The sequence below is a fragment of the Procambarus clarkii genome, chromosome 66, assembly GCF_040958095.1.
Source record: "Procambarus clarkii isolate CNS0578487 chromosome 66, FALCON_Pclarkii_2.0, whole genome shotgun sequence".
NCBI lineage: Eukaryota > Metazoa > Arthropoda > Malacostraca > Decapoda > Cambaridae > Procambarus > Procambarus clarkii.
Window position 1 is genome coordinate 27,854,800 of NC_091215.1, and position 17,444 is coordinate 27,872,243.

At 37.1% G+C, this 17,444-nt stretch overlaps 2 protein-coding genes across 8 annotated transcripts in view; one reads left to right on the top strand and one right to left on the bottom strand.

Annotated features, from left to right (window-relative positions):
• The window catches only part of Sqor (Sulfide quinone oxidoreductase), a 17,589-nt gene extending 10,452 nt beyond the window's left edge, over nucleotides 1-7,137 (top strand). For all 7 annotated transcript variants that reach the window (XM_045760257.2, XM_045760256.2, XM_045760255.2 and 4 more), the window contains exons 8-12: nucleotides 295-414; nucleotides 767-953; nucleotides 2,450-2,551; nucleotides 3,769-3,913; nucleotides 5,568-7,137. In XM_045760257.2, the coding sequence (XP_045616213.2) occupies nucleotides 295-414; nucleotides 767-953; nucleotides 2,450-2,551; nucleotides 3,769-3,913; nucleotides 5,568-5,625 (612 nt within the window). In that variant the 3' untranslated portion in view covers nucleotides 5,626-7,137. The remainder of the gene's footprint in view (nucleotides 1-294; nucleotides 415-766; nucleotides 954-2,449; nucleotides 2,552-3,768; nucleotides 3,914-5,567) is intronic.
• Nucleotides 7,138-7,387: 250 nt separating this feature from the next.
• LOC123769229 (thioredoxin domain-containing protein 6) lies at nucleotides 7,388-14,482 on the bottom strand. The gene is made up of 11 exons (XM_045760266.2): nucleotides 14,343-14,482; nucleotides 13,628-13,731; nucleotides 13,237-13,308; nucleotides 12,977-13,093; nucleotides 12,557-12,644; nucleotides 11,784-11,906; nucleotides 11,233-11,438; nucleotides 10,187-10,335; nucleotides 9,269-9,355; nucleotides 8,472-8,628; nucleotides 7,388-7,559 (listed from the first exon to the last, which is right to left on the bottom strand). The coding sequence occupies exons 1-11, from the start codon at nucleotides 14,452-14,454 to the stop codon at nucleotides 7,431-7,433; spliced, it is 1,344 nt and encodes a 447-aa protein (XP_045616222.2). The 5' UTR covers nucleotides 14,455-14,482; the 3' UTR covers nucleotides 7,388-7,430.
• Between the last annotated feature and the right edge of the window lie 2,962 nt (nucleotides 14,483-17,444).

Sequence of the window (17,444 nt, forward strand, 5' to 3'; positions counted from 1 at the left end):
TCAAATTACGAGTCATAAAGCCTTATAAGTTACTATAGTATTTTCTAAAAGATCATATGGCTAAACTAATTATAAGTGTACCTTTTATGAATTATTTGCATATTACATTCTGTACGTGGAGTATTTGTATTTGTTCACATAAGGATGTTTACAACGTCCAACTGCATGCTTGTTCACAACAGTCATTATGCAGTTCTTATGTTAACCTTCAAAAATGCCCTAATTGGAGGTACTATAATATAATAAGTTATATGCTGTTCTACACAAGTATTGATTATTGTATTTTAATATCAGATTGTGAAGGAGAGAAACATAACTGTGAATCTTCGCCAAAACTTAATTGAAGTGAAGCCAGATTCTAAGGAAGCTGTCTTTCAGAATCTAGACAAGCCAGATGAATTAACAACATTCCAAGTAAGATAATTTTCAGATTACTGTGTGTGTGTGTGTGTGTATGTGTATGTATGTATATATATACTGTAGTACCTAGTAGCCAGAACACACGTCTCGGCCTACTATGCAAGGCCCGATTTGCCTAATAGGCCGAGTAATTTTCTTTATTTTCAATTGTTTCCAATTGGTTTATTTGAAATATTATTATTATATTATATTAAGAACCTAAATTATTGACTTAGTTATGTTAGTTTAGGTTAGGTTAAGATAGGTTAAGTAGGGTTGGTTAGGTAAGGTTGGTTAGGTAGGGTTACACACATACACAGTGCTCGCTTTTTTCGGGTTACTGAAGATGCTTTTTTTATTTTTACAGTATGAAATGCTTCATGTGACGCCTCCAATGAGTACCCCAGATTCACTTCGTAATTGTGATTCTCTGGTAGATGCTGCAGGTTATCTTAATGTCAACAAGGGAACTCTCCAACATGTAGAATTTCCAAATGTTTTTGGCATTGGAGATTGTACAAATGTGCCAACTTCTAAAACTGCTGCAGCTGTTGGTTTGTATTACTGTAGTTGCACTGGAATTTTAGTTTTTCTGTAGTCTGTAATTCTTAAGCAGAAATGCACCATTTTAAGAGTCTAGAGAAAATGTCATTTATTCTTAGCAGTCGATAAGTATCGTGTATTAATAATATTGCCGAGTATTGTATTTATAGTATGTACTATATTTATTAATACATTACTAAGTATTGCATTAATATTATTTCTATTGATGGTGGTAATGATGACATCAATTATTATTGAGGTCATCATTACCACCATTATAAACGGTGTTTTCTGAAAAGGACCCCCTACCTAATTTGCTCCTCAAACTAAAGTAAGTTAGGTTCCATCCAGGATACTGCTCACACACTAGGCTCTCGCTAACTTCAAGCACCACGGCAACAAGTAGCTGTTCAGATGAACTTGCCATACAGTATAGTCAAGGAGTGGGAAAACAATGATGAGGAGCATAACTCGGAAGATGTGGCTTGCTAGATACCATGTTATCATATCTTTCAAAACTTGCATAAATATATAATTTGCAACATAAAGATACCCATTAAATTCTCTGCAAACCACAAGGCAAACTCATGCTATGCTACATTACATAGATCATGCTACATTGTTGTTATTTGCTGGTTTTGTGGCATTTTAGCACTGCTTGATACCTGGTTGATGGGGTTCTGGGAGTTCTTCTACTCCCCAAGCCCGGCCCGAGGCCAGGCTCGACTTGTGAGAGTTTGGTCCACCACACTACTTTGCACTACTAAGCACTACTTTGCTTGCCTGTGTTGCACTTTCTTATTGAGGTGCTTCTGGGTATACTTTACTGGATTATTCAGTCTGATTTTCACTTGTACTGAGTACAATACTTCTCGTTTTTCTGCGCTAATATCTTTCTTTCAGTCGCTTCCTCTTCTTCGACAGATAAGTGTTCTGGCCTGCCTTCGGTGTGGGGCCTAGGGTATCATTCTCCTACATCTGTTTCTACTGTGGGTAGTTGGCTTTGACAGCCACCAGGGTGATGCCACTCATAAAATAGAGCATTGATATTATTGAAACCTCCCTCTTTCTGAGCAGCCACTTGGCTGCTTCTATTTTTATTTTGGCCCTGGCCTGTTGAGCCTGGTTTAGTGCCCTAGGTCTTGAGTGAGGTTAGCCAGCTTCCATGTGATATGACCTGACTGCCAGTTGGAGGGGGGGTGGAGGATCGGGTGGCAGCTAGTGGGTTTCGATTTGTTTTTTTGTCATAGTGACACAAAAGTATGCCACTATACCACCGACATATACCACTCACATAGTGGGTGGTATATGTCAGTTCTGCTATCTACTGTGGTTTTATTCCTAAATTATGTGGTAAAACGATGGTTGAAAGGTTATCACGGTTGTGAATGTGAGCAGTGTCCTGGGTAAACCCTGGTTTGAGGAGTATAGTATTCATTTGGTCACTCGGCAATGATATTTTTAATGCTATTAACTTTATTACAGTTTTTTTTTTTTTTTTATGCAGCTGGCCAATGTGGAGTGCTGCGTAAAAACCTGAGTTTGGTAATAGCAGGTAAAGCTCCAACTAGTCTTTATGATGGCTATACCTCATGTCCACTAGTAACTGGTAAGTCCTATACAGTACTATAAGTATTATATGGCACTTTTTGTTTGTGTTTTTGAGCATGCATACATTCAGCCTTTACTATGTGCAAGGAATATATTGTAGGAAGACCCTCTCATAAGTGAATTAACAGGAACTAAGCAAACTTGGCTTACAGTACTGTAAATAGGTAAAATAGAGATGCATGACAGGCCTCCCAGTCGCTTCCTTCCCTGCCTCTCTCTCAACATTATTACCACATACACTTTACAGTCACAAATATACTGCATAAAGTACTATTGATCAATGTACTCGATAAAGATGTATATGTAAACATTACCTCTTTCAATAATTCTTGATAGGAGGCCTATGTACATTATATACTTTAGGCCTATATTCAGCACTACGTCGAACTACTGTACTGACCTTTCCCAGGATGCAACATCAAAGCAGCAGGTGTTAGGTAAACAGAGGCATTCGGTGAAAGGAAACAGTCCCAACTATTTGTCCTGACCATTAATTGAACCTACAATCCCCGATTGTGAATGGACAGTAAAAGCACTAAGAGGTATGGTGAAATTTGGAATTTTGGCAGATATTACAGAGTTTTGGAAGGTGCCATGATATTAGAATGCATTGCATAAGGTTTTTAAAAGGCATGATCCTGTGCCAACACCCATTTAACAGACTCGGTGCTAGTATTCGGGCAATGTTTGTGTGTGTGACGTACGTGTCTAGCTCGTATATAGCAGATTCTACATGCTGAACATACTTGTAGCAAGGGCTGACTGTATAGTAGTTTTCATATTACTCTTATTGCTACTGTACACTAGGGATGGAAAAAGAGATACACCTTTAATGATGATTTGTATATGCCATACATAAAGGAAGATGCATGTACAGTATATATAGAAGTAAGAATTGTATGGAAGAATTCCAGACATGAAGTACATTAGTATGTACAGGAGTTAACTAACTGCTGATTAGAGAAAGATGAACCCTGTTATCCTGGGAAAGGAAATGCAGAAAGGCTTTGGAAGGAAGGAAGTGTTGGTGGACTGAAACAGATTAGAGAGGAGTTTGTAAAGAACAATGTAGTGGAATTTTTTGTTGCTGCATTCTTAAAGGGAGTTGCATATGAAACACAGATAGGATTTATATTAATATTTCTTTACAGTAGAGAATGTTGAAAAGCTATGTAAATTGTGTATTTACAGATCTTTTATATTCCATTTTCACAGGGTATTCAAAATGTATTATGGCAGAGTTTGACATGAATGGGAATCCATTAGAAACTTTTCCAATCAACCAAGCAAAGGAGCGACGTCTTATGTTCCATTTTAAAAAGGACGTGTTGCCTGATATGTATTGGCTTGGACTGCTGAAGTAAGTGAATTGATCTTTTTATATTTCGGTACACCCTGTATGTGTTTTAGTAGTACAAGACACGGTATATTGTCAGCCAGTCTTTCACTTGATTAACTTGAGTATAAATATGTAGGCATACAAGAGAGGTTGGAGCAAAATGGGAGAAGTTTAAAATAAGCATTATCGAGGAGGAATTGGCCATAATTATGTATCCTTTTCTATAGCCAATATAAATAAGGAATCTATTTAATATTTAATTGGTACCAAAGCAATTGTGGCACGTTTGCTTTATGAAATAATATCAGTTTGAATAATCTATGATGTCATCTATTAACTGGTTTCTTAATTAGGAATTAATGAGAGATAAAGGAGGTAGGAGTTCTGTTCCTTTGTCTGTGGGGTTTAAGCCTAGGCCAGAGCCACTGTCTTTGGAGTTAGGTTGTGGTAGTATCCTTCTCGAGAACAATTTTGAACCAGCTTGGGTGCAACCTCCTCCCAGCCATGCAGGACGTTGAGATTGAGAGAAATTAACAGGATTAACAGCTAAAGAAGAAACAAAGGCAATATACAAAAGAGTGAACAAAATAGAGGTTGATACAGAGTAGTAGAGAACAGGCCCAACAAAAAGACCTTTGCAGAAACAACTGAAAGTTAGAAGATAATGCAGTTCATAGATCAAACTGTGATGGAGGCTGTAAGAATCAAGCAGACCATGAAATGTATTAGCCAGGCTCTAGAGAGGGAGGTATATGTGATAATTTATCAAGAGAGTCAGAGGGAGACATAGCAACATCAACCAGGTCAACAAGACCTGGCAACATTTCTCAGCAAGGGGTAGGTTAGCAAATCACCCAAGAAAATGGAAAACATTTGGAGGTTAGGGAGGGTTTGCATTGGATGAAATTGATCAGTGAAGGAAACCTTTCAGAATACCCCAGTGAAGTGTATACAGTACAGTACTGTACTAACAGAAAATAGTAAATTGCAGGACTGGTATTCAGTGAGGTGTACATTATCCAGGACATGTCTGAGGAGGATAGGGTAGCAGCAGAAAGAATAGTGAGAAAATAGGGAGCACAAATTGTAGTATGATCAAAATATTGATTTTGATTGAGAGAAATATGGAAATATGGAGTAAGTTGGGACTACAGAAAATGACTTGGGCAAATAAGTATCATAACTTACAATGCTCTTACCGCCCTGCTCCTTATTGTCCAAATTGCATTGTCCCTCTTACAGTCGTACATATCCTTGTTGAATGTCCCGACTTCCAGGACGAGCATATGTGTTGCTTTCCGACCGTCCCTCGCGGTCACTCGTCCCTTGATAGAATTTTTGGTGAATTGGATACTTTTGATATCATTCGCCTTGTGCGTTTCTGTTCTCGTATTGGCATTCTTGGTGATATTTAGCGCCCTCTGATTATTCCGCACATTTGATGGTGATACACAGCCTTCCCGGTTTGGTGCCTTCTTATGATAATTACTTACTTACATTGCTCTTAGAGAATGGCATTGTATTTAGGAGTTTAAAAGTGCAATAATTTTTCTAAATGATAAAATTCCATACATTTAAACTTGAATACATGCACTTAATAAAATGGGGAAGTTTAAAAGTATTAAATTGTTGGTCTTTATTTGACAGCCGAGTACAGTATTTCTGTTTATTTCAGTGGATACTGGGAAGGACCCAAATATGTGCGCAAGATGCTGCACCTTGGCTTCAAGTAAGACTCGTCAAGGTTACCACTAGTTTGAACTGCACACACATCTGGGCCAACAGCAATATATAGAGAAACATAGAGGTTATCAATATTTAAGGCGTTTTATTTAATATACAGTATTTAACATATGAAACCAAATACTTGTACTGTATCGTAAAGTATTGCCTTTCATAACCTTGGTCAAGATAATCATCAATGAGGTCCGGGTTATATGACCATTGTTAAAGTGACAAGCCAATACTGCAAAACATTATTCATGGTTAGTAAAGAAGTAACTTGATCCACACACGTATAGCGAGTAATGTTTTAGTTCGTCCTGGCATAATAAAGGTCCATGATCGACCAAATCATTGTCACTTTCATTATATTTGTTGTGTATGGGGTGGATTACTAGTTTTAGCCACATTGTGACTTTTCTACATTCATGGATAATAGTCTTGAAATGTACGTTGCAAGATAGAAATTACTAGATAGTGTATTTCAATGTCGACCCTTTCTTTCTGTGATTTTTACTAGTGTTAAGTTGCATTCTTTTATGATTAGTTTTTTATATTTAAACATTTTAAGGTCACCAATCTTCAGCACTATGCCCATGAGGTTCCGAGGTGTCTGGAGAGGTCAGAGGCACGTTATTGTATTGTTATACATCTTCAAATACTGTTATTTTATTACGTTAAAGTTTTTATTAAATTAATGATTTGTGTAATCGCTACAGTGCACAATGTTGGAAAAGTGAAAATTCAGTGAAGTTGTGTGTTGTGAGTAGTAACAATGAGATATTGTGATGTAGTTTCAAATGTCATTTTTGCTATTCCATGGAAAACAATGTTAGTGTTTGCATATTTATTTTTTTTTTGTAAGCAAGTTAAATTAGATAGGAGTTTTGTCACTTGTTCTAAAATTCTTGGTAATGAAGAATTTAAACTCTTCCTCGTATATTTAATTCTTCATTCCATCTTTGCCACAACAATAGTCTAATCTTCCAGACTGCCAGGCTTACTTAAAATCTACTCTCTAGCCTGTTTCATTTCCTTTAATCCCAACACACCCTTCACACCAGAAGCTTGTGTGAACAGGATAACAACAAAATACTGTATGGGAAGTTGGTATACAGTATCTATAGACTGCAATGGTCTATTGATTGCATTTTAATGGTCCACATTTCTTAAAAACGAGATTGCTCACTTTGCATTGCTTTCCTTGTTCTGTTCAATCTGCATCTGTGTCTGGGGCTCGTCTTGGTGCTCGTGGGCAACAAGGAGGTCGGGAAAAAAGAACTCCACTTCAGCCTGGGCACTGGTCGTGTCCTGGGTGAGGTACAAGGGTGAGAATTCTGCTACACATTCCTCAATTCCTTCTCCTGTCAAAACCACAGCCAGCACTACATTCCTGAAAACAAATAAAAATCTTGTTACATGGACTCTGGTATCAATTCTTTTAAGAAATTGTACAGTGTTGTTATGCCCGACAATTTTTTAATAATGTATCATAATGCTTTAAATAAAAAATATCACTTCAATTCTGGTTAATAAAAGATGTTTAAATGGTCTTAGTCTAGTTATACTGTACAGTATGATGAAATGTATAGTGCTTTATCAAACTGGTACTGTATGTGAAAAGCAAAGAAAAAAATTCAAATTAGATTGTATAATACTGGCAACCGGTGTGATTGTGGTAATGCACACACACAAGCTTATCATAAAGACGGACCTTTTGGGATGACATACTGCAAGATAGAGTATTATTGACCTAATTGTGACTACAGGGGGAAGCGAGTGACGTATAGACTGTAAAACAAGGCTGCACGAAGACCTACCCAATGACTTTGGAGAGTTCCTGAGAAGTGGCAAGGCTGGTGATACTCTGAAGAGCTTCCTGCTGCAGTGTAGCTTGTGTGTGGGCCAACACTCGCACGCCACCCACACTCATCTTCTCCAAAACCTGCCCAATGCAACGTGTACATAAAAAAATGTGTTTAAAAACTGGTTTGCTATGCAACAGAAGTATCCTATCTGCAGTCAAGGTGCACAGATGCCAATATTTTGACATGCTGGTACTGTCTTATTAACAATACCAATATCACAGAATATCTCTAATCTGCAGGAAGATTTCTGTTGGATCATATTTCCAAATAACTTCAAATAGAACACAAACTTTTATAATCTAATGTAATTTTCATCTGTACACAAGTTTGTAATACATCTGTAAAGTTTGTAGTATTGTCATTAGCTAACATAGTTCAGTGTAGTAAATAAAAACAAATAAGATGCTGTATTTTTAACTGAAAAATCAATGTAAATGGAAGTGCTAACCAACTCGGTTAGCTTTCAATATAAATTATATATTATTGTATTATATTTTTTTTTATTATTAACTTTCGATATAAAATAGAACAAAGATGCATCACGCATATAAGTGAAATACGAAGACAAGATGTTAACATTCACTATTCATACCACAGGAAAGGTAAATCTGTCAAGGAAATATACGTTCATGTACATATATATACGATTCTGAATCCTTATTTTTCATCCAAGAATTTACGGCAAGACCTGCCAATTTATTGTACAGTATATATTACATACTGTATATCTCAATTTTGTTTAATTTGAACTGGAACTGTTGATATTTTAATTGATTTTAAGCTATGCTCTTACACTGCAGTCTGTCAGTGTAAGTTTGCTAAGAAGTTCTAAGGTTTTTAAAATGACACACAAAATAGTAATCCATTTTTGCCTAAGAATTAAATATGCTGTATAATAAAAATATAGTCTGAAGTTTTATCAATACAGTACTAGGAAATGTTTACCATGCCCATTACGTTTGAAAGTTTAGGAAATTGCGATGTCTAACCTGGTGATGATCGGTATCTGGCAGTAGTAGTAGCCTAGGCACAGAGGCATCTGGAGGCGGCGGGAAGAACCTGGAGGCTAGACGCTCCTGGAGAGCACGTCCCCGAGGCAGCCAGGCGGGCACCACGTGCTCCTCCTCCCCAAATTGAGCCACTAACCTGTAGCATGAAACTGAACATAAAGATGGCCACAATTATGTTTGTTGCAGCATAACTTTATTGTTTACAGCTTCATATTGCCCTACCTAGTCAATGTACTGTACCTAGGATTAGTTGCACATAATTTTAATTTGCCTATCATGCACCCCACACCCATCCAATGAGGAGCAGCGAAAACATTACAATCACATGCCTGTACAGCAGTACCTACTGTGGAGAAACTGTGTATTTAACAGCGACAGATTTCCATGCAAATGACTTGGGAAAAATAACTGTCTTTGTGTGTGCATTTACAAGGCCTTTAGAGCCTTACCTATACAAACATCTCCACTTTAAACCATATTTTTAACTAATCTATTAAATTATATTCGAAATCACTATCTGAATACACTAAATATCCTCTTGGATTAACAAAATTGGTATTTTGATCGTGTCAGTAGGTGAATGTGGATCTTGTAACCCTTTGAGGTTATTTATGGGAATGTAGGTGGTATTGGGATCTATGATATTTTGTAAAGATCAGCTAATGAGAGTAACATAAGTGTTTCAAACAATATATGACTTGCAGAGCAGCTCTCCAGGCACACATCATGTGACGTGTTGAGTATGGTAGTTGTACGAAATTTGGCACAACACTCACGACTCTGGTTGGTCACGGGAAGCTGTCTCCAGGTCCTGAGGTCCCAGCACTTGGTACCAAGCAGTCACCACACATCCTTCTTCCACCCTGAAATATTCATAACTCTCAATCATCTCGTAAATAAATTCAGAAATTTACTAAGACAGTCTACAAGCTTGCATTACCATTAATTCTTGGTGAATCGGATGCTTTTGATATCGTTCGCCTTATGCATTTCTGTTCTCATATTGGCATCCTTGGTGATATTTAGCGCCCTATGATTATTCCGCATATTTGATGATGCTATATAGCCTTCCCGGCTTTCTGTCTTCTTTTGATAATTACTTATTTACATTACCATTACAGTACAATTTATTTTAGGAATACTGTACTGTATTTTCAATCTTGTCCCAGAAATGTTAAACAACTTGGTGGCCTTGTATAAAAAGTTATTTGCAAATACAGTACATTAGTGATTCATGTCAACACTAACATAACTCACAATATACTTTTATACTTTGTTATATACAATTATAAAATGCCTATATCAAGTCTACAATAACTAGGTACCTAACAGATAACAATTATTTTCCATGAAGTCAATCTAGCCCTCATTATCTTGCACCAAATAATATATCATTCGGTATTTACTAAATGCCAGCGAGGCTAAAGTGACTGGGCAAGTTAGGTATTAATGGTGATCAAGGCAAATGAGAAGTAATTACCAGGGAAAAAGTACTCTGACAACCTGGTATACTGCATAGCACTTGGAAGAGATAGAAGTAAAGAAACAGTGCCCAACCACTTGGACCATTAGCTATCAAATGCTGACCCTGCTCTTGCTGAGTTGGCATTTGATAAGTGAAGCCATTGCTGGACTGACTATTTTAAGTGCATTGATGCAGGAAGGGGGAGAAGAGTTTTATTTGGCAAACTTACTTGAGGAGGAGCATATAGAGAGGTCCATGACTGAGCTGTTCCTCCCAGTGCTGAAGGTCATCTTGAGTGTCCCCATCTCCACCTCCCTCACTTGTTTCCTCTCCCACACTTTCTTTTTCACCTGCAGACTCCTCCTCCTCTCCTGCCGTCTAGGAAAATTAAATGACCTAGTTCATGGTTATCAGAAAAAGCCCACACAAAAATAAATAAGAGGCTTTAACCATTACTTTTTATACCTGATTTCAGTTATATAAGAGCATAGTTCACATTTCTGATCAACAAACCTCACTTTCAGTTACTGCAATTTAACATGTAAACCAAATTTCAGTACTGTACTCTATTGTAATATAAATATTATTCATTATATATATATATATATATATATATATATATATATATATATATATATATTTATATATATATATATATATATATATATATATATATATATATATATATACATACATTTTTTTTTATTTTATTTTATATATATATATACAAGAGTTGTTACATTCTTGTACAGCCACTAGTACGCGTAGCGTTTCAGGCAGGTCCCTGGAATACGATCCCCGCCGCGAAGAATCGTTTTTTCATCCAAGTACACATTTTACTGTTGCGTTAAACAGAGACTACAGTTAAGGAATTGCGCCCAGCAAATCCTCCCCGGCCAGGATACGAACCCATGACATAGCGCTCGCGGAACGCCAGGCGAGTGTCTTACCACTACTCCACGGAGACTGTTACATACATACAAACAGTTTATGATTAATAAACTGCATTGAACATTCTAGCTATTGATATTAGGACATAACTACTCTTTAAAATACAACTAGAAAAGGTAATCACACAACCAGTAGAGATGGTGAATGCATATTAAAACAAATTGTGCTGAACAATGTATTATATTGATATTCAGTACATTAATAATTATGAATTATAATTATATGCGTTTGTTTTGATAAGACATAAAGCAAGGGTTGTGATAATAATAAAAGAAGAAAAATAACAAGACCTGGCAAGAATTTACTAAGACACATAAGGGTCACCTTGACAGTATTGGAGTTGTCATCAGAAGGACCGTCATCAGATTTCCCATCCTGACCACTTTCCTCCTCCATGTTCTCGGCGCTGTCTTCCACCTCCTCTTCTACCTCCGCCTCCTCTTCCACCACTTCGGGCTCTGGAGGAAAGAGGAAGTCGTGGAGCTCTTCCCGGGTAAGCTCTTCTTGTACATGACCAGCAATTTCAAATCCTGCAAGATAGATGATGACAAATTAAACTTTTTTTCATTATGAAAGGGGAAATTAATTGTGGTATTAAGGGATTTTCCAGTAGGAATTAAATTTAACTGCCTATGAAAGGATGTAGATGAACAAAATTAAAATAGAAAGATTTTCTTTCTTTTTGTAGCACTGTTGATTTGCACATCACATGGCTAACATTTAAGCTATGGTTTGGAAAACCTTTGAATAGGGGGACCAATATCAAATTTTTAGTTAGGAGTTTGTCTCCAAACTTGATAATTACTTGTCTCTAACAGGGTATATATAGCACAGGTGCAGTGTAACGAATGTATCAATCATCACTGTCACCTCACCTGCGGCCACCACGTTGGAGAGGAAGGTCTCGGCCTTTTCCTGAGAGATAATGTGTGGGAGGATGAAGAGCACGCCCTGCTGCAGCACTGGCTCCTCTGCTTCAGAGTTCTCTTCGCTGTCATCTGTTGCAGTTCAATTGGTTTGATGTGAGCAATAGGTATGGATAGACCTTGCCACATTGAACTTGAGGGAAGGTAAAGTATGGAGGTGGGAAGGAGTATGTACAATAAGTTGAAATTTTATTGTCAGCATTGTGTTAATTACATCAGTAGTTAGTAGCATAATAAATGTACATTTATCAAATATTTTGTAAATATACACATATAAAATGTATGTTATATCTCAAGTTTACATTATGAAACTATTTTGTTAGTTGTCTATTCATAGAGTAATTGAGAGGTTTGAAGCAATTATTGTTAAAAGTGAAATTGGGCTCAAAATGGGAGCTAATGCATATTTTGATATTCACCATGTACAGCTATTCACACTTGGTGTCCTGCTGTAATCTGACAAGCTAAGAATGCAACTCTTCCTTCTCAAGGACATCTGTCATGCCCCTTTCTCTCTCATTTACAGTTCTTCCCCCTGCCATCTCTGCCACTCCACACACTGATGCACATCTCTGCCACTCCACACACACACTGATGCACATCTCTGCCACTCCACACACACTGATGCACATCTCTGCGACTCCACACACACTGATGCACATCTCTGCCACTCCACACACACACTTGCACCATCTGATGTACATAAAATACCTGCCACGTACCCAAATTGTGCAGCTCACCCTCCACATCATCTAGGTCCTCGTCAGGTTCGAGTACCTCCTCAGGCTTCACCAGGGAGTCCAGCAAGACCTAGAGGAGGTAGCAGGGCAGGATTATTGACCCAAAGGAGGTGGGGTGAGGGGGAGCAGAGTTACTGACCTCAATTCACCATCTGGGAGTTAATTAACCATTTACTGTAGCAGTGTTTGGCATTACAGTATATTTATATGTTTTCATATAGGCAAATTAATGAACTTAGGCGAGAGTGAAGAGATTCTTCAGCGCCGCTTACAGAGTGGAGTTACTGCACTGGGGTGGGGGTAAAGTCCGGCCTCAACTTACTCGAACTTGCTATATTTTACCCAATTTACCTGATCTTGATCTTGCATCTATTAGATCTTGCATTATGCATTAGTACTCACCACCTGACGGTCACCACGACCCTTGAGGGCAGCAACCTCCACCTTAAGCAGTCGCCTGATGGTGGTGAGGAGCTGGGGACCGTCAGCACCGTGGATGACTGCCATTGGTTTACCAGACTGCAAAGTATACCAAGAGGCTGCCAATATATATACTGTATATATATATATATATATATATATATATACACATACATACAGTATATATCATTTTACAAATGTTACAACTAAAACAGATAATGGGTAATAACTGTGAGACTGACCCCGAGAAAGATCCATGTTGGTTCAGCCTTTCCTCTGAAGTTGATGAGAGCTTCAATGGTGTCAGACCGAGCCTGTAGGAGCTCCTCAGTAAACAACATAGTTGACAGCAATAAAAATAAAAAAGTAAGACAAAGCAAGTGGATATTAAATTTCACGCAAAGTGTGGACATTATTAGCCGAGAAAGCATTGGTATTAACGTTCTTTAAAAGCAACCAATGCACATAGCATTTAAAGAAAGTCCTAAAGTTAACATAATAATGCAAAATTTCTTTCTACAGTACAGTATATATATAAATTAATTAGTTTACAGAAGTATAGCCAATTTTAAACAAAACACTTAAACCTAGTGGATATATTCTATGTATTTTTAACTGCTAGGAAAAACTGACCATGGCCAGGGTGAGGTACTCATCTCCCAGTTCAAGCTTGATGCGTCTGAGGTGGCCAGTCATGCTGGTACAGGGCCCGCACCACTCACTGTACACGTCCACCACTGAGGGGAGAAGAGAGGCCATGATAACACAGCAGACACACAAGGCAACTAGCCTAGAGGTCTGAGCAAGGGAACACTACAGTGGGAGACAACTAGACCAGACACTTCATTGAGGAAGAAATTGATCCTGGAGAGGAATTACATACGCAGCCTCATGTTAAAAAATAACTTTGGAAACGGTATTAACGAAATGTAATGGAAATTCTTAGGTTGCTAAATATGCTAAGACTCCACTGTTAAATGTGATGAATGTTATGTCCCATACAGACTAAAAATAAAATGCATGTACTGGTAGCTGTGGTATCAACTGTGATACTGCATTATGTACCTGGAAATCCACTACTTAGGAGTATAATGCGAGTTATGTCACAAGCCACCTACAGGTACTCCCAAGAGTACTGGGAGTGCTCCATAATGCTCATAGGAGCCATCAGGTACAGTATAGTACTCCCAAGCGTAGCCATATAGGTGCTTCACAGATCCAACAAGTGCTCACAAGGTCATTTCATGCTCTTTATGAGCCCAAGGGCCGGATACAATACTGTGAAGGTCCCATCCCGAGTTCTCTACAAAAGTACTTAATTCTTTGTCCCCTTGTACTAAGTACTTACCCAAGAGTCCTGGTCTCTTGCAGAAGCTAGTCCAGTCGTCATCAGATTTCAGTTCAATCTGCAGCTGTTGCGCCTCAGCCTTCTTCCTCGCTGCCATCTGGTCCTGCTCCATGGTTGGGGGTCATCGTTAAGTCGAAGCCCCAAGTATAGTCGTCAGTTCAGTCGCCATAGTAGTGGTAGTAGTCAAAGTAGTAGAGGCAGCAGTCGAAGTCATAGTAATTGCCATCGCCGACATAGCAGTAGGAGTAATAAGTAGTAGCAGTAGTTGGAATAACGGTAGTAGTCAAGAGAAGTCATCACGACAAAAGTCAGGAAGTCAGGCAGAGATCGAGGAATGGACAGACGAAGGATTTAGTAGAGTAAATTATTTAGATATTTAGCATGAGTTGAATAATTTTAAGACTTTAACAGAATTGACTGGTTTTAATATCCCTGTATTTAGATGAGAGGGTTACTTTAGATATTTCAATTAGTATTTATAAAACTTATGGAACATATAAACGTGAAGCAGCTGAAGAGTGTAGTGAAAATTGGTTATTTCATTCAAGACACAATTGTGAGATAGATTTTATCAATCTGTTAAATTATACTGAATTAACATGGATAATAGTTATTTGAAGCATACAGACTATTTTTTAATATTTACTCTAATCTTTCAAGGCATCCAAGGGTATAGTGACTATAGCTAATTATAAATATTATTTGTACAGTTACTGATAATGTTGACATATCTAAGATATATTAAAAACTTTTAATAATAAAATGTTGAATTGCACTGCATCCTTACAAATAATAGTAACTGATATGGCTTAAAACTTCTGTAATTCTTTATAATTGTATTAAATAGGATCTGTTATAAAATTATAGAGTTTAAAACAGTGACAAAGAAGTTCACTCAATTATCTATTGGATTTTGATGGCACAATAAATTTATATAGATAATTATATCTTGCTTATTTATCCTCTACTGTATTTCACAAAAAAATATGAGTATTGTAAACAACTCGTATAGACTATATAAGGTGATGAAAGTATTAGTCCAAATTATACTCTTAAATAATTGTTTAATAACTAATTTAAGTTTCTACTGACTCATTACTGATTAATTATAATATTTAAAATTAAACTAAATACCATTTATGTATCAATAATTATAACCACACAAATTATTTCACCAATAAACCACATGAAACAAACTAACATATAATCATCACATAACATTTTTAGTGAGATTGGAAATTAGTATAATTTACCAATTCATGTAAAATGGGGAGGACACATCCATGTTAACCCAACCCACCTATGACCATCCCTGAACAAACACCAGACACCATGCAAAGTTTTGGAGAGGCTAGCCTCAACAAAGAACATGGAAACTACAATGGAGGGGACCCAAGAATTGACTCTAATGGATTTTGTGCTTTTCTCCAAGGCTATGCATTAATATATGTATATGTAGTACAGTATTGTGTGTATATATATACTGTGTATATATATATATATATATATATATATATATATGTCGTACCTAGTAGCCAGAACTCACTTCTCAGCCTACTATTCAAGGCCCGATTTGCCTAATAAGCCAAGTTTTCCTGAATTAATATATTTACTATAATTTGTTTCTTATGAAATGATAAAGCAACCCTTTTCTCTATGTATGAGGTAAATTTTTTTTTATTGGCGTTAAAATTAACGTAATTATATGACCGAACCTAACCAACCCTACCTAACCTAACCTAACCTATATTTATAGGTAAGGTTAGGTTAGGTAGCCAAAAAAAGCTAGGTTAGGTTAGGTTAGGTAGGTTAGGTAGACGAAAAAACATTAATTCATGAAAACTTGGCTTATTAGGCAAATCGGGCCTTGAATAGTAGGCTGAGAAGTGCGTTCTGGCTATTAGGTACGACATATATATATATATATATATATATATATATATATATATATATATATATATATATATATAATATATATCCCCACAAAGTTACACTTATAAAATGCTAAGGAAAGGGTGCCTGGCTGCACCTGTCTTCCTCTCCCTCTCTCGTTAATTTTTCCCTATCCCTCACTCTCTTTCCCCTTCTCCCAATTCCCCCCTCCCTATCTCTTCAACTCTATCCTACCCTCTCCCTCAACATCCACTCTCCTCTCCCCTCTCTCTACCATCCTTTCTTTCCCCCTAGCCCCTCCAATTCTCTCTATCCTCCTCACCCTCCCTTGCCCTTCTCTGTAAAAGGGCAAGGGGGATGGAATACTGAACTCATGATCATCATTTTCAAGTGAGGAAATCTAGTGACTTCACCAATTATGTAGGAGGGGGTCATTCTTGAGCCCAAACCCCTTTTTAATGAGACTAATAGGACCAACCCCAAACAGCCTATGTCTGTCCTGTACCCCAGACCATTCCCCCTTCAAAGTTTGGTGAGGCTAACCCCAAGCATCTGGCCTCCAATTTTGGACAGAGGAGACATTCTCTCTCATATATATAGATTTAACATAAAATGCTACAATGAAAATTAGCTGCAAGTGAATTAGGTAATCTAATTAGATGGAATTGCGACCACCTCCTACATACATCTAATTCAACCATTAACCATTTACATGTAAAGATTATTTTGATTTAACAGGCTTATGTCATTCCGAAAAATATTATAGTATAATGTCAGTACTTGCTGATCTTTCTATATCCCACTCCAAATTTATGTCATTGGTGCTTCACAGCTCATCTGAAATTTTAAGAACGACAGGCAGATGCTTATTATATAAATTTGGGGAAATGCTACTCGCTACAGTATATTGCTACTATATAAATGAAATGTTGTTAATGAAGTTGACTAAGAGTTATCTTACCTTCATTATGGTGGTGTTATCTTGTCGAACCAATTATAGAAGTAACCTTAATGAAAATTATATATACAGGTATATGTAATCTGTTGACTTTGATATATACGATTCTTATTATATATTTGCAAAAACTGTGTGAGCCATGGATTACTTAATGGGAAATTGCAATTTGTGTGTCAATACATCATTAATCTGGAGATCTGCAAAGGAAAATAAATAAATTAATTACAACGCTGGTTGTGGGGGTCGCGACG